Below are 18,283 nucleotides of genomic sequence, written 5' to 3' on the forward strand. Positions count from 1 at the left end.
CAGAAGCTAATCCTACAGCTACTGAAAATTCTACGAACAGCACACTGATTTGTCAATGAATTTTAAAATAAAATGGAGTTATTTTTTTAGTCACAATATGGCTTCAACTTTCCTCCTGAAAAATGTACAGAACTGCTGGAGTACCTTATGTTTATTTTCTCACTGTTTGCAGAGTTTTACAGACAGAATATGTGTTAACATTGGGGTGCAGTGACTGTAAGCTCTGTTACAGCTGTTGAAGTTCTTCCATGATCCTTTGGCTAGAGGGGTGACAGTACAGAGTCCAGTGCCTAAGCAGATTTATTATTTCCTTACTGTGACAGTGTATTTTATTTTTTTTTTTTGTTCAAAGACTGAAGGCTTTACATCAAATGTATGATAGTATTTTATACAACTAATCAGTTTCTTTCTTTTCAAGGTAAATAAAATAGCTTTTAAAAGATTCCCGGTTAGTAATTTCCTTTTATTAGATGAGAAGGTGACTTCATAGGGTAACGATGTCCTGCTGTATCACGCTTCCACTGTGATTCTGCAGATGGTACAAGCAGAGGTCGCTCCATCTCCAGCGATTCCCTCTTGGTGCGGAGGTCCAAGGATTCATGCTGTCGGGCTTGGAGTTACCTTCGGGAGTTTCGGGAAATGTTGTTCTCGCCAGAACTTTTATTCCAGGGTCGCTGTTGGTGACCAGGCTTCTGGCGGAGGCCAGCCCGTACCGATGGTGGCCTGGGTTGCTGCCAGGGCCCTTGCAGAGGTGCGTGAGGCTGTCCTTCGGAGATTTGGGTGTGCGCATTTAGAAGCGTTCCCGTCATCAATTCTTTCTTGTTCGGAGCTGCTGAAAACAGCCCGGGATGTCAAAACTCCAGCAAAAGCCGCCGTGGCTTTTGGTGCCAGGTACGTGTCTGTAGGCAGGTCAGCCTCGCAGGCTGCCCGTCGCTGCGTTGCTGGAGTCCGTCGGTGCCCGTGAGTTGCGACTCTCCTGATCTCGCAGGGCTATTTATAGCATTGGCGTTCATGACAAGGCTTAGGGCACAAAGTGCACTGGCTGACTTACTTGCCAGTCCTTGTTACTTCTGAAAACACATTTTCAGAGTCCTATTTTTAAGTAGATATGTATGCAAATCAATGTGTATTGAAACTGAATGGCTTTTTATCAGATTTGGAAATTTTACTGTGTTTGAGAGTACTCTTCTTACGGTGAGACCTTGTTGCATTCAAAATGGGCTAGGATATTGAAACTGTTTCAGGAAAACAACAGAAAATTAGAATTCAGACGCAGGAGAGTTGGACAGAAAATGGGACGGGTGTTTCAGGTGCCTAATGGTAAGGATTGCACCACTGCTCAAACTCTCCTAAGCACAGTGGAGAAAATGTGTCTCTGCCGAAGCTGTATGTGGGAAATGAGGGCAGGGGAATGGCATCTGAGAGGCCCCTTTCTCTCCATTGACATTGTGGGGAATTTAGTCTGTTGGCTTGGCTGTGTAGTCATCTCGCGGCGTATGAGCCTCTTTATTTGCAGTTTTATACATTAATCTCTTGCTGCTGTCCCCTGTTTCTAAATGCTGTTTGTTCTTACATGTCACAGGATGTGTGAACTGCATGGTTTTGGGTACAGGAAGATGCCTGTGTCACATGTGGGACAGCTGGAGATACTGGTGCAAAGTACAAGTTGAAATATTTTTAAAAGTAACAAGTAAGCTGGTCATAATGTACATTTGCTTCAGAAACAATGCTTGGAGTTTTGAGGAAAATTATATTAATAAGTCACTAGGGCATTAATTTCTTTGAAAGGTGAAAATACATTTATGCAAATTCTCCAGCTCTGTTTTTTGCAGACTCAGTTTTCATTCTGTTTATAAATACTTATAGCTGGTGGCAGTTATTTCTTTAAGAACACCAATAGTCTTTAAAGTATCTTTCTGAAATACTGTCTCTTTTATTTCTTTTTGTCCCACACTACTAACTGCACAGTCAGCTCTGTTTACCAGCATCAGACTTTCTTTTCAGTAAAAGTGAAAAATCCCACTCATATTTTTTAAATATTATGGCATTTTTATTAATGGTCTATTAAAACCAGCCAAGTTTATAAAGAAACAAGAAATCAAAACATAATTTTATGTTCACGCTGTAAACTTTCTACATCATTAGGTGGTAGCCAATGAGTCATGTCTTTATGGGGTAAATAAATGCTTTGTTTTACAAGGAAAGGCCATGGAAATTGTTCAGATTGTATAAAACCAGCAATTTACATAGTTATCAGGCATCATAACAAAACTCTAGGGGTGGGTACCAGGTGACAATGCAATGCTGGCTTTGCTTCAGTAACTTTTAAGAGAACCTTTGAATAACCCTATCCCTGTCATTTCTTTTTCTTTCACATTCCATTTGATTCAGAAAGTTACCCACCTCATTCCCTTTCTGCAAAGTAGAGGATCCTTCTTGATTTAAACCCCGGATAAAGTTTATGCTTGACTTTATTTAACAGGTAACCTTTTTGTCTGTGGTGTCCTAAAACAGAACACTATTTACATGCAGGTTAAATACTTAATGAAGTATTTAACCTGCAAGATCCACAAACATAAGTTTCTTGCAGACCATCTCACAGTGGTAAAATGTGAGAAATCCCTCGTTTTTTCTAAAATATCCAATGATCGGGCTTCAAGCATATCCACATTTAACCACCTAAGCCAGTACAGTTTTTTAAACATTGACCTTTGAGTGCCAAGGAAAGTGCATGCAAAGAAAGTTTAAAAAATTAAATAAATAAATGTCTCCTCTATGAATGTAATACTGTCACATCCAGGTCAGATGATACATACTACATGAGTAAAAGCCAGCGCTGACCCATTGGAGCTTTAGAGTTGCCCTTATTCAGTCCAGAGATGCTTTTTCTCAAAATTACAGGCTTTGTCAGTTACTCTGAAATTGTAACTAGGCTTTAATGTGTATAGTAGGTTGGAAATCATGAGCAGCAAGGAAACAAATTGAAAAAAAAATGGCACTATTGGTTATATTAAGCCAAAAATACCTTGCTAAGAAAGCATGCCGTTTTGACTACGGTAGTTGTTGAACTACTGTGTTTTGCACTTGAGCCAGCTTAGGCAAGTGATACAGTTGTGCCCTACCGTGATACTGGTTTACTGTCTGCATTAGCCTCAGTATGCCTCAGTCAAGTGCTTTTCAACGCAAACTTATCAAAACTGATCTTCTCCCCCCAGGGAAGGTGTGGTTTTGATGAAACTGCCTTATGTACTGTAAAGTTTTTGACCACTTCTGTTTGAATACAAAACACTGATACAGCTGCTAAGTATAGACTTATGCTGCTGGAGAAAGTAAGTTGTGCTAATCACTGAGGAGGTGGCAGAACACGCTTGTTAGCAGTAGATGATCCGATATAGTTCTAGTGAGTCTGAGGCAAATGCCTCAAACGGCATTTTCCAAAATAACTTGCTTATGGCCCTTTTCCTGTTTCCCAAGTAAATTCTACTGCCTGCATGCCTCATCCTTCCGCTTGCACCCACAGGGACTGCTGTGAAGAGAGACACTACTCACTGCTTCTCATCCTTTCTGAGGGTGTGCTTCTCCTTTACTTCCTTCTCAAGGAACAGGATTGTTTGAGAAATGATCCTCCAATATAACAAGGAACAGTTATTTCTACTTTAGAAATGAGGAAATGAGGCTGCAATCATTTAAGGGAATTAGATGCTTAGAAACCACATTTGAGGATTAGAAAAAGCCATCACAGGATTCTGTGGCACAGCAAGGATCTGAAGGAAGGTTGCACGACTAATTATATTAGCGTACTGAGCCTGACCATCCAGCTTCTTGCCTTCACCATTTGTACAATACTACAAAAGGCACTTAAAGCCACATCACCCACTCAAAATTTTATGAGAAATAATTTCTCAGGGCTAATTCATAGTTGCCTATTAGAAAGTAAATGCTTCATGAGCTCAGCATCTTCTGTAACAGGGCAAACCTCTCTGTGCAACACTGGGTGGGGTTTCATCTTACCTCACTTAAGTCAGTTAGAAATTAAGCATCTACTCTACCTTAGCCATCCCATCCCCTCGATGGTCAGTGATGAGAGGGAAGCATGTCCAGAGGGCAACGCCTCTCGCCTAAACCAGGCATGTCAGGTAAGTGGTGTGGTCACCTCCCGGCGCTGACCAAAGGAGAACCTGAAACAGTGCATTTGGACAAGAGGTACTATTGCCACATGGAAAGATAATGCGAGTTTCACTCTCACGATTTAATGGTAAGACCCATTTTTATCACTTCAAAACTATCTTTTTCTCCATTTTTCTTAAGGTGATCTATCTGCGGATAGATACCCAGACAGGAATAAAAAAACCTCAAGTGGAACTTCCCTTTCCTTGAGATTTTGTTTGGATTTCTTTTTCTTGGTAACAAGCAACCAGATGGTTTTCTGAGTACCAAAACACACAGTACAATAATTCATGCCCAGACAAATACTGTGAATGCTTCCTGGCCCACTGGGGTGCCAGGGAAGGTGCTGGGTGTAATGGAAAGGAAGATTTTTTTTTTTCATTCTGTCTAGAACAATGGACATAAGTGCCAGGAACTCAAAACTGTAATATCCAGCTGAAGCTCTTCAGGGCTTATGTATTTATACTCCAGATAAACACCAAGTGAGACATATCCTCCTCCTACAGATCGGAAAGCCTCTCATCCTAAAGAATTTATTACTTCATCGCATGTTCAGAAAAACAAGTTTGTATCTTCACTGGATGGTAAACCAGGCACAAAGCAGCTGACTATGACATACTAACTTTGTTTGGTGATAAAAGTATACTATGAAAATTTTAGCAGCAAACAGGCCACTGTCCCAAATGCAGGTTGTTTTTAAAAAAAACAACAAAAACAACAAACAAGAAGAAACCCTCAAACCAGACAGACAAGATGATAGCTTAGTTTGCTTGACTTTAAGTGGGCAAGGGTAGTTACTGCATTGGATTTTTGTTGTTAAATTCTGACTGCTGGCAATGAACTCTCACCACACATCTGTGCTGTAGCCATCTTTACAAAACCTGTATATTAGCAGACTTCTACACATTTCCTAAACTGATGGACACCGAGTCTTTCTTTCCAAACCTTTGCACGCTCTGACCATGGATAAGTAAGTTCTCCAAAGCAGAAGTATTCTTGGGAGGGAAGAGGACGTGCTCTTCAGCTTGGTGGTAGTCAGACCTCAATTTCGGAATGCTCCCACTCTGCTTGCTTTGCTAATGAAGTTTTTCAGGAGGTCGTGGTCCATTTCTGCAAAGCCTTGAGTTTGTGTAACAACAGTTAAATGGTTTATGCAAAATCTGAAGCAAAATTCTTCCAAGTCCTAGAACAAATTGAGGTAATTTTTAATATGAATGCGTGATAGAAAAATTATTAATTTTTTCTGTTTCAAATCTGTCATTTAATTAGCAGAGAATATACCAGCTTGTTCACATTACCAATCCCTTTTCTGATCAGTTTGATTAGATCACAAATGATAGGATGAAATTTGTTTATACAAACTATTAAAAAAAAACCCCAAACAAACCATCCAAGCAAACAGGAGTAGCCACCTAAATCGACTCTAGAACTCCATCACATTTACTGAGCTTGTTAGAAAAAGTTACAAATAAGTGAAACCATCGACTTTCCCCACATACAACTACTAAAGCATCAGTAACTTCTGTCTTTTCTTCCCTGCACTGAATTCAGTAGGGGTCCTGTATAAACCAGCAGGTATCCTAGTCTTGCTGAAAATAAAAGCAAAATATAAGGTAACATTTGATGATGCTTGCTGAACCCAAACTGGATGTTGGGATACAGGTGTCTTTTGTGGTGAACCTAGGAATTGTGTCCCCCTGTCTAGGAACTGGGATTCCTAAAGAGCAAAAATGGTTCTGTCTTGCTGTAAGAGGATGTTCAGCTATTCAGCACAGGATAGGTACAAGCCATTAAGCCATAAAACCATGATTTCACACAGCAAATTTTGCCCACTCAAACTCCTCACAATAGTGGTGATCCTGCTCTCCCTGCACTGGGTCAGTCCCCTTTAGCTGGTTCCTATGCAACAACTTGCTGTTGAAGGAAAATTAATTACATTCTGCAACAAGCAGAGCTGGAGCCAGCAGCAAGGTGAGTCTAAATTGGCAGTACAATCCATGATCTGTAAACTCTTCAAGGGTTACAGCAGAAAGAAAGAGGTCTCTTAATCCATGCCAGTTTTGTTCTATGTTAACCACACAAACATTGCAGCCAGGGATTAATAGTAGAAGTAAATTTAGCAGAATACCTGTGCATTTCCCTTTGAAACCTTTTCCTTAGATTGAATGTTTCAAGTCTATTGCCCCAGCAAGATTTAACTAAAGCTTTAACAGAGCAGCACAAAATACCCTTTAAAAAGAAATAACATAGCAGCAATGCACAGAAGTAAATTTTATCTCTCATCAAGTACTAGAAAAGCAAGAAAAGGAATGAGAATAGGAGAAGAAATAAAAACCGTAGAAGAAATAAAAAATGTAGAAGATCAAAGGCACTGACAGCTTAAGCTTCAGCAGACCTCTGAAGTGCTAACTGCCAGAACCTGTGCTGCTTTACAGTCAATGTACAAACTTTTACACTAAACAAAATTAATAGCAGCTGCTTATTCTGGTACTGATCTATGAAAAGGACCATATATATATATATAGAATCCTGGTCACCAATTTTGCCATTTCAAGAAATACTGGCTTTTAATTCTGTTATAGAGAAGATGATTAATCTAAAATTTGTTACAGTATATATTGGAAATATGCTTTAAAATAACTTGTAGGATCAATTCTTTGTATTTTCTGAGGATAGGACAAAACATTTTCAGGCATTTTTAGTCCTAACAGCCATGCACATTAGCCAAGTCAGTCTTCAGTTAATTTGACATGTTAATGGCAGATGACGCAGCACTATAATCTTGCACTTGCAGTGGTGACAATTAATGACAAAAAACTTGAATTAATTCTACCTTTTCAAACTTCCAAAATATTAGGCCTCTTTCATAACCCTTCTTTGGACAGTTTTCTACTGAGGTGCTGATACACTGCACATGGTTCTCAAACAAATTTTCACTGTACTACTGTGGTACGCTAAAAGATCCTGGCCTACTTCACAGTTCCTTAGACAGAGGCTATCCCCCGTCTTTGACAAAGAAGTCTTTGCTGCGCTTCTCTGAAGCGGTTCTACTATATCCCTTTCTGAGCTGTGGGTGTAGGGAGGAGGACAACAATCCCCTCTCCTGAGTGAGTTTGGCACATGCTGCACCCAGGGCAGGTAAACCAATTCATCATCTGATGATCATGTTAAAAATATTACATGTTTTGAAAGAATACTCGGTAGGTATACAGAATAAAACATAGAATCATAGAAGGAAGAGGAGGATAGTCATCTAGCCAATCTCTTTCATTGTGTTTCAGCCATTATAAACTCTAGTGCTTTGTCCAGGCTAGTTTTACTACTTCACAATACACCTAAATGTATCTTTAACTACTCTTTAACTACTTCACCTGACACAGGTCAACTGAAGGTATTTCTGCCTTGAAGATGTTCAAAACTGTTGAAAAGCTTGTAAAAGGAGAAACTCCAGAGTAAACTTTTCACAAAAACTTCTGCTGTTAGGAGAATCAAATCATTGGGTCCTCCCTTCCTGTCCAGTCTTCCATGATATACTGGGCTTCTGCCACCACAACACATTGAAAGTACAATTCCTCTTTGCCTCAGCTGTTCATGCCTTCTGTACTGATACCTTGGTTACAACTGCCTGGTAACCAGCAGCTGATGATCTTGTTATCTACTGATCTAATGGTATCCCCTCTTTTGATTTACAAAACTCACTGACTTCCAGACTACGTATTTTGACTCTTCTAATAGGTAATCTTCTGTTTGGTTATATTAATTTTATTCTTGTAAAGCAGAAGAATTCTTGGAACAGAAAGATGAGGACTTCTCAACTAAGATGCTCAGTTATAACAATGGTTACTAAGTCTAAAATACATAAACAGACTTCTTGAATAATAAACCCCACCACATCATTATTTCCACAATCAGCATAGCACTAAGAAGTTGAGAAAAGGAAAACACCTTTGAAAGTATTTGTCTGTTTACAAAAAAAGCACTTGCAGTATTGCTGATAACAGGTTGAGTGCTAGTGAAACATTCCAGAGCCAAGGACAGACCAGATGACAGGATATGTGGAGAGGAATAACAATAGGTCATTTGTTGTATGTCAGCAGGATTCATTGTAAACAACATGGCAAAAGTGCATTTTTTCATATAAGCACAAGGGTAAACAGGGAGGGACTTTACAGGTAAATTCTCCCACTGCCTGTAAAAAGCAGTACCAGAATGACTGTACCAGACACCAGCAGACAAAATGATCAGGTGGAGAACTTGGGAAATGAACAGGCGATGCAAAATCCAAAGGTGGATAAGTAAATAGCAGTGAGAAATCTGCATGCCGTGCCATGCCAGATGACAAGGCAGGAAGCAGATTAGGAATCCTGACTCACAGGTGCAAGTCGAAAGGCCAAGAAGAAAACACTAGTAGCTGCATTTTGTTTTTTTACAGCTAAAAAAGGGAAAAGAAACATCTAGGAGTCCAGAAAGGGAAATTGCACTAATCATGCCTCATCAGTTAAATGCAGTTATGTTTATATTAAACAGTTTCATTTCTCAAAAAACAACTGTTTGCCTGAAGAGAAGTTCTCCTTACCTGAGCTTCGTATTTGACAGCGGCAGAAAGAAGAGCAATGGCATTCTCTTCACAAATGCCTTGTTTGATCGTTTGCTGGCAAAGCTTTTTCAATCTGTTTTCTCTATACAGTGTTGCCAAGTCTAGCAGTCCTGCAAAAATTCATACAGCTTTAACTATCTTGGTGCAAAACTTAGTAATTTTTTTTTTTTTTCAAATGACTCAACCTATTGATTTAGGCTGAATTAATCAAAGACTTGATCTATTTTTTTCCCTAAACAATGTGTGCATATTTAAAGGTCCTCAAAAGACATCAAAAAGGGATCCTTTTATTACTATGCAAACGTTCTGTTGTCTTGTTCACTGTATTGTAGCTCATTCTAGGCATCAACTAGTGACTTCCATGCTCTTAAATTCATGTGGGGAACAGCTCCCTTTTCATTCATGATAAAATCGCCACAGCTATTCAAACAGAAAAGTTTTAGGATGGCATTAGTGCCTTTTTAAGGAAAAAAAGAGTTCTTAATATGAGAAACAATTAGTTCTTTTTGAACATTTTACACCTTTGATCTTATTGCATCCCCACAACTCATTCTCCTTGGGCATGTTTCCTGCTACTGCATCCCTTCTTCCTGACACCTACCAAACTCAAGATTAAGTGCTAATAAAACTAAAATTAACAAGCCCTGCTTTCCTCGCCCTGTTATGACACACAAACTTTACAGAAACAGTAACATAGAGATATTTCCATTTATGGCAAATACCTATTGCATCTTCAGGAGGGAGCCTAATGTTGTCTGTATACAGGTATTCCAGGAAGGCTCGGTAAACAGGATAAGAAAATTCACTCATTTCTATAATTTCATCATCATTATTCAGTATGGAACGAAAGTGTTCACACCTACAAAACATGAACAAGGACTTATACTGTAAAGAGTTAAGTTTGAAAGATGAGCTGCAGCAAGTTGGTACAAAAAAAATAAATCAGTCATAACAGACTAAGTACACAAACATAAAGTCTAGCTACATGATTTCTTGGTTTGAACACATTAATTTCTTTAAGCCATATATATCTATCTATATCTATAGATAGATATATAAAATTCAGAATTTTCCTTCTACTTGCAATATCTTTAAGGATGGTTCATGTGGTTTTCATGTCATTTTCTTAAATAGGTTACACATTAACTATGAATTTTATTACCTGGCTCGTAATAGATAACATTTACAATTAAGTATAGACAATTCTCACAGTTCAACCTGCTTTCTCCAACATGATCTAGCAAGGAGGGAAATTTATTAATATTTTAAATAACATTTATTCCAGTGTCAGAGTCCATACACAATTTAGCATTAGATTTCATCATTATACTCAAGGATTAAAATATTTAAAGTGAAGACACTCTCACCCAGATCTTTCATCACCTTTTTCTTAGTCTGAATACTTTTGTGACAGACAAAATACAAACAAGGAAAAAGCATTGCCTTTGATAGCTGTACTCTGCAGCTTACAGTTCACAGTAACTTACAACTCACTGTAACTTACTGCTCCCTAAAAAACATCCTTTAACATTTGAATAGTTTACAAAATTTTTGCTAATGGAAATGAACATCACCACCTCAGGTAACTTTTCCTATAACAGACACAACTTAATTTTATACTACACTACTTAACTTTCTAACTCTCCCACATCAGAATTTGCTTTTCTTTTAGTAAAATCTTTATGTAAAAGGTAGGTTGGTTTCCTTTTAATGACACTGGGACAATTCTACATTGTAAAGACAGCATAACTTAGATACAAATGAAAAATAATTATTTATTTTATCACTTAATTTACCTTTGTCACATTTGATTTTACTGGTCGTTTAAAGAATTTTTTTCTTAGTTGTTTGGGGTTTTTTAATAAAATAAACAAACATCGAGTCAAATTCATAAAGAATTAAAAAGTCATTATCTAGCTTCTGCCACATCTTGTACCAGATTCTGGCATTCGAAAAGGCAGATCAAACCCCATTGCTTTGTTTCCTGTAGCCTCATGTTAAGTGGTGGTGACCATGCTATCCATCCAGCTGTGGAAGACACCTTGGGAATGGTCTTTTGCCCCAATGGCACTACACAGAAGTAAAAAGTCAGAGAAGGTGGTGCACATTGTTCCCTTAAAAATAAATAAGTAAATAAATTAAAATTGGTTGGTACTCATCCTTCAGTCTCCAAATACCTTGAGTGACTTATCCTTTCGAGTGCCTCTCTCCCTCTCTCTCCCTCTGTAGAGACAGACCAGATGCCTAATTTTGTCTGGCTAAATGCAGTGCAGACAAATCCCACCCACATACTCATCTGTATCTGTTTCTGCAGGTAGTATGCTGCTTGGCCAGCCTCTCACTGAGCTGCGCGTTGCCCTGTCATTTCACCACCATTGCAAGCTAATAGCTACCAACAATATGATCTAGTTCAACAGCAGGCATAGAACAAGATAGAAAAAAGGCTTTATAAGTAGTAAAGAAATGACTAAATAATGAAAAGGAACTTTTACCAGCACTGCATTCATGACAATGCTCTGAACAGGCATATTTTGATAATGCCATACATTTAAATCCATTTTAGAACTAGACACATTTCCTTCCCAGAATGCCACACAATCAGAAAAGTGGAGCAAGAAAAAAGAAATCAGGAAAAGTTACATATAGTCTGATTATCAGGAAAAACAACCTCAGAAACATTTTGGCGATACACAAGATTTGAAGTGCTATCTGATGAGGGACACATGGCATTCCAAACAGAGAGGGTGGACTATAGGCACAAGTGTAACGTACAAGCAATGAAATCAGCAAAGGCAAGAAAAGAGTAATACAGGTAACTGGAGCAGTGAAAGGAGAGCAGAAAAGACCAAAAAAAGGGCAGGCAAGAATTAACAAGGAACTTTAATTTTATTCAGTAATATACAAGAAATCAACAACAGGACTCAGGAGCAAAAGTAGGAAGACAAAAGTGGTGATAAGCAGGATGAGATAGCTAAGCATTTTGAGAAAGAAAATAGCAAAGAGAAAAAACTACTTGTAACAATGAGGAGGATGGAGCAGAAGCAGTTAGCAAGACAGAAAAGATCTAAAGCAGTCTCTCTAGAATATCCTAGTAGCAACTGCATCAGCAGTAACAAACTAATCTCTGCATGTTAATAACAGTGTGATTACTCTGTAGATCTGCGTATGTCAAATCTCACTGTAAAGTGGTGTTTCCTTGCAAAAAGCTGCAAAAACAAAAACAGAAGCCAACTTAAAATTCAAATTCACTGATAAGAAAGTTTAAAACAAGCAGGATAAGAAATCTGACAAAAAAGGAAAAAAAAAAAAAAAGATAAATCTCAAGAGCATGTACAGAAGTTGCTGAAACACTGAAGGGTCCTGGGAAGGAAAGAAAGGCAAGAATAAACGCAGCACCCTCGAATCATCCCAGTGGAGGAAGCCAAGCATGTAAAGGAAGAAAAACTGATTCAAACTACTGGGAAGGCAGCAGAAAGAAGTGAGCCTTTTCCTCAGCAGAAAAAGGTTATTAGAAATCAGGGAAATTAGGTAGCACAAAGGAGGATACACATCAGATGGAGGGAAATGATGAAAAGTCTGGTAATTCCAAGCAGCGAGGAAATGAGGAAAAGACCGTAACAGTGAAGAATAACACGTGAATCCGATGGCTGTGGGAAAAAGGAGTTTGTAAGAATAAGTCAAGAACTTTGAGGCATAATTACTCAGCACAGTGGACTACACTATACAGTTTAGTTTATATTCAGCTATACAGTTTGTGCCTTACCTGATTTTGAGAAGAACTTTATGAACATGAATGTATTTTCCATCCACTAGAAATTTCAGGTCTGCAGTTTCAGGGTTGTCAAATTCCTTCTTTAGTGACTGGGCTACTGTTAGATGGTCATCAGGCTCTAGAATAAAAAGAGGAATTAATAGTAAGTAATACAGGTACCTCTCATGATAACACCCTCAGTATCTGTCAGCAATTAACACTCTTAATAAATACAACATCTCTTTAACGCTAGCAAATAAAACCCAGCAGACCATGTGTTCAGTGTGAACCCCCCAGAAAAACAAATAAAGGGCAGCTTGCTTCAGTCCTTACTAGTTTCCTACTTCAAATATCCCTAGTAAAAAAAAAACCAAACAAAAAAAACCTAAGTCCCATTCCACTAACTTATTGACCAAAAGGTCAATAAAAAAATCACAGTAAGATCTTCTAAAATACTCCCATGGGAGACATTATCTTACAGCAGAAATAAAGCTATTACGTAACCAACGTATTGGTTGCAGTGAAACTGCCCAGTATAATATCCCTAAAGGTAAATACCAACAGTCACAAGTCTATTCAGAAAGTGTTTTCCCTAGACTTATGGCATTAGAAGCACTCTGAGTGAATGTCTGCATATTCCTGTTTGTGTCATATGTACGTATATCCCACTGTGCACATGACACTTGCATTATAAAGTTACCAGACAGCCTTGAAAAGTCATCCATTGTCTGCACACAAATTTTTATCTCCTGAACTGTTTCCAAATCTCCCTCATATTTGGTAGCCTCAGAGAACTATCTTCTTTAATACTACTAAAAAAAATTAACCCCCCCCTCAAACCTCATTCTTAACCCAGAAAAAATTTTTTTTCTTACCATATAAATATACATTATTGGTTTATACAAATCTTGTGGGTCAGTAATAAGCTGTTCTCTACAGAAAATTACATAAATGTTAGGTCCTGTAACCTACCAAGCTAGAAATAAGAATAATGTTCTGCTGGAAATGGAGAGACCTTCACCACAAGCTCTAGAAAAAACTTAACACACACAGTTTGATACTGTTACACTTTGTTTAGCACAGTTATTTTTCATTTCCTTTACAGGATGTCATTTATGTTCAGGTATACCCAATTAGGGCAATAATTATCAAAGTGTGCCGGATTACAGGTAAAAGGATTGAGAGGGTGGGCGGGGGGGGGGGGCAGAAATCCAATGCAGTGATAATAAAAACTCATTCTGAAATAATGATACTGTAAAATACTTTGTTAATTCTTATTTTGTACAATGTGGTTTATTTATTCAGACATCTGCTATCTAAATAAGTAATAATTTTAACAATCATTGCAAAGCTTCTTCAAAGTTAACTGGCAATTCAGATGTCCGCCAATACACATCTCCAGATGACTTCTACAGCCAGCAGAGATAAACTGAATATAGTGGGGTTTGGTTATGAAATTCTTAGAGGGTAAATAGGTGCTTTTATTTGTTACAGCAGTTAAGGGGGAGCCAGGGGAAGGAAATGAAGAGGCAGTTCACGCTGACAAGGCACAAAGCCAAAAAAAAATCCTTAGCAGCCAGTGAGTGCTAAGAATTGTAATAGAAATGTTAGAACTGCCACAAATGGGGAATGAATGGGAAAGCCTCGGTGTGGAAGCACCAGAATACAACAGAGGGAAAAGGGCTGTAAGCGTGGCAGATGTCCATGGCACCTAGTTAAGCAGATGTTAAGATCCTAGGATGCAAGCTGCCTGATGATTCTCACCACACCTAGATCAGGAGACAAATAACAGTGAGTCAATCCTGACGACTCACCAAGGTGGGACAGGATGAAGAGAGTAGTCACTCTCAGCTCCTAGGGCGTGCAAAAACACACTTCTGCAACCAGCACAATCACCTAACTAAAAGGAATCCAGGACGCATGATGAGGGCCTGACAGCCAGCATCCTTTATCCTGTGTCATCACAAGGAACCCTGCTTAGACCACCTGAATACATATTTTAGTGCTGGGATGCTGGACAGACCACTTGGCACACATGAGAATGTGGGTTCAAAAGTGCATCTGAAATTACTTTTGTGTAAAAATAAAATAGTCTTTTCCTCCTGTAGGGTTTCACCTTGTGCTTTGCTACAAGGTTGCTACAGTGCTGCAGCATCTTTCCAAAGGAACCAAGAAGTCAAGGTCAAAAAAACAAAAATAAAGGGAGCTGCTACAGTCAAAAATTACTCCCAAGGTGTGAAGCAGTACAAGGCTGGGTGTATTGATCATGGTGACAAGGAAGGTGGGGATAAAAGATGTGTTGGGAAATAGTTATAAATGTAGTCTTAACCACGCTGTGTTAAAGAGAGTGAATATCTGAGTATTAATGAGCAATATGCTTATTAATAAATGGGTTGCTTGGAAGTCTTTAGCATAAACGTGATAATTACAAGAATGATCATATATAATCCCACTCAGGACTCTTTCAGCTGACCTAAAACAGCATTTCTGACCTAAACCAGCATTTATATAAACATAAGAAAAGGTGAATTTGCAGAAAGGAGCACTGAAAAACTGTAACAGACAGTTTCAGTCTCACTCAAGCAGTTGTATTCTCTGTGAGGAACGAAGGAACGAGGCAGGTTTTGTTTCTTGCCTTCCTCCACTCTCCTTTGAAAAATTCCTCAATACTCTGCACTAAACTGAGAAAAGAAGGCAACAGGAAAAGTGGAGAGGAAATTCTGACTGCATGAAGTAATATTTTAACATGGCAAGAAGAAATGGAAGCTGAAGAGTCCCAGAACCCTGCTAATATACACAAGATGATACATATAGCTGAATTTATGATTAAGCTACATATAATAATAATGTCCCATTTCCTTCATAAAATAACCAGTTCTTATGGAAGAAAAATCTGAACATACTACAGATACTTTTACGTAGAACTTACAACTGACAAACACACATTTACATGGAATGAACACCCCATTGCCTGGGATTTTAGTGCAGTAACACAATTTAAATCTAATCAGTAGTAGGCAAATATTAGGAAAATTAAGACTTTCCGCAGTAATTAAGCATATATCTTACAGTTCTGAACAAGCCACCCTAGAAAGCACAACTGCCTCAACCTAGAGAAAATGGGGGTCTTTGGACTGTGCCCTAAAACATGAATTTTGGCAAAGCAGTTTCCTGAGAACAGGATTCTCCATTTAATCCTCTAGTTTCTCAAAGATGAAATGTGAGTACTATTATCAGAATTTCCTTACCTTGGCATCCAGAAGGCACCAAGGGAGCAAAAAGCATTCTATAATTGTCAGGCAAAAGCACAGAGCAACACAAAAGCCATTACAAAGGCAGTACAGAAGTGGAATGGAAACATGATGGACTCAGTACAGTTCAAATTACAAATTAAGAAGTTGCTGCATTCTAGCTTTTAGCTTAAGCTCCAGATGACACCTACAGACAATCCCAAGAGTCTCATCTTTGATTAGGTCAGCAAAGCCAGTAACTTTATTAGCAACCAATAGGGAAATGAATTTGTAGCTGTTAGACAATGCTATATACTTAATTCTTTCTAGTCAAGGCCAGCAAGACAGACCTTAACATTAATCAAATATCTGAGATCTAGCAACTTGTCTCTTCAGAAGCCCAGGTCATGATCACTTGTGATAAGGTTCTAAGTGCCTGTGGCCAATTCTGAACATGGGAATTTGGCTCCCTCAATTCTTAGGAGTCTACTTAAGGGCATCAAAGAAAGCTTCAAAGTTCCTAAACATTCTGCATGGCTCCCTCAAGCCTCCAGATTCAAACTCAGCTTCTCCACCCATGGCCATTGTACAGTAACATTCAGTGGTTACACAAAAATCCCCTCCCCAAACCCAAGGCATTTCCCCATAGAAATAAATCATGTCAATAAAAGAGACAATCATTTAGCACTGCCATCAGGCCTTAGCAATTTTTACAATTCCATATTACCATTTACACGTATGTAATGTACGACTATGATTATGCTTCCCAGTATAACTTTTTGCAAGAAACTAAGCTTAGGCTTCAAAAACATGCAACTGTTTTATGGACTAATGATTTTATTTAGAAGATGTCAAAACAAAAGATATTTTAGCTCACCTACTGATAGAAGACGCCACATAACAGCAGGGGTAGCAAAGCAAGCAAACACATCGTCAGTGCAGGCAAAGTGAGTGAGGTGGGGAAGGATCACCGACTGCCCACGGCATTGGCCCCACATGTACACCTGGCCGCTCTGGGTCTTGGCAGCTGACGTGTGAGCAGAGTGGCAGGCTGCGATCTCTATAACTCTGAATTTACAGGCAGAGAAAAAAGCAAGTCACTCTCACAAGAACAAAATGCAGTGAAGAAGCTCACTACCTCCTGTATTTCCCTGGTGCAAAACTTATTTGTAAGCATGCATGCACTTCCAATTGCAACGATGTTTTCTGATCACATATAGCAAAATTAAATGGGCTATCAATGTTTCTTCAAATAGCAAGCACTCTGAAAATTTTTCAGTGAAACAGCATCTTGGGAGTGAGGAGACTGTTGCAGCAGAGCAGTATATCTGCTGCAGCACATGCTCTACTGACCCTCTTGGCTCCCTCAAACAAATCTATGACGAGTTTCAAGTCTCTGAATGTCCTCAGTAGTGTTGGGCAGTGAGGTGAGGGGCTGCATTAAGCTGTAGAGAACAGGTACTTGGAGAAGGTGAAGAAGAAAATGAGGAGGCATTTCAAAAAAAACCCAAAACCCAACAAACAAAACAAAACAAAATACCAAACACCAAACAAAAAATTCAACGGAATTTGTATTTTGGTTTATAATTGAAAGTTAATGAAAAACTTTTTCCTGCTTGCTTATTGGTAACAGTTATAAACCAACAATTTAAACATACTTCTTTTGATTAAAATACTGAAGTGTCATTACTCATACAATTATTATTACTTACGTTTAATGGGCTTTCATTTTGAAAATTAAAAATTAGAACCAAACAGCACTAAAAGCTGTTTCTAAGTATATTTTAGGTATGTTTAGCTTTCTCACTAATGCTAAAGTTTATTTAGAATTTCAAAACTTACACTGTGTACAACATTACACAATCCACTGCTTTGCAGTCTGAACTACTGCTTGTTTGCTTATTTTCCCAGCTGCCTGGGGAAAATAGCTGGGAAACAACTTGTTTGAAGTTGTATGTACAAATCTTGGAGGCTTTAGTGAGTTAATACTCTCACTGACACCAGGAATGCATATTCTGGCCAACAAAAGGGAAAAGCAGCATAGAACATAAAAACTTGTATTAAAATGTGGTAACATTGTAACTGCAGCCAAAGTGTCTGGAAAAAATTCAGTTAGTTACATTTAAAGCAAAAGCACAAACACACATAAAGAAATTGCAGTGTTCAAAACCAGGCACTGTCTCATCACCAAAGAGGAGTTCCTTCTTCCTTACAATAATGTACACAGACACAAGTTTAAGAGGGACATCTCACTTTTCTTATTATTCACAACAGGAGGCCAAAATCAAGACCTCAGTAGTAAAGGAACAGACTCAAATTTCTGGCCACATATATACATGGCTTTACATGAGCAATAGAAATAACTGCCCCACGACCCGTCAAGGACTTACAGGAAAATACTTAACTTGCAAAAATCTAAGCTTAATTTTCAGGGAATAAGACCAAGAAAGAACTCCTCCCTTTCTCTCTCTCCTGGGTTATGAGCTGGATTTAATAGCAGAAATAACACAGATTGCAGATGTCCACTCTTCGCTTTTT

General features: G+C 38.5%; 1 protein-coding gene across 8 annotated transcripts in view; it reads right to left on the minus strand.

Annotated features, from left to right (window-relative positions):
• Positions 1–327: 327 nt before the first annotated feature.
• RCBTB2 (RCC1 and BTB domain containing protein 2) overlaps positions 328–18,283 on the minus strand; it is a 38,317-nt gene continuing 20,361 nt past the window's right edge. For all 8 annotated transcript variants that reach the window (XM_049815638.1, XM_049815642.1, XM_049815645.1 and 5 more), the window contains 5 exons: positions 16,623–16,813; positions 12,528–12,654; positions 9,487–9,623; positions 8,744–8,874; positions 328–5,350 (listed from right to left, as the gene is read on the minus strand). In XM_049815638.1, the coding sequence (XP_049671595.1) occupies positions 5,210–5,350; positions 8,744–8,874; positions 9,487–9,623; positions 12,528–12,654; positions 16,623–16,813 (727 nt within the window). In that variant the 3' untranslated portion in view covers positions 328–5,209. The remainder of the gene's footprint in view (positions 5,351–8,743; positions 8,875–9,486; positions 9,624–12,527; positions 12,655–16,622; positions 16,814–18,283) is intronic.

The sequence above is a fragment of the Accipiter gentilis genome, chromosome 13 (assembly GCF_929443795.1).
Source record: "Accipiter gentilis chromosome 13, bAccGen1.1, whole genome shotgun sequence".
Classification (NCBI taxonomy): Eukaryota; Metazoa; Chordata; class Aves; order Accipitriformes; family Accipitridae; genus Astur; species Astur gentilis.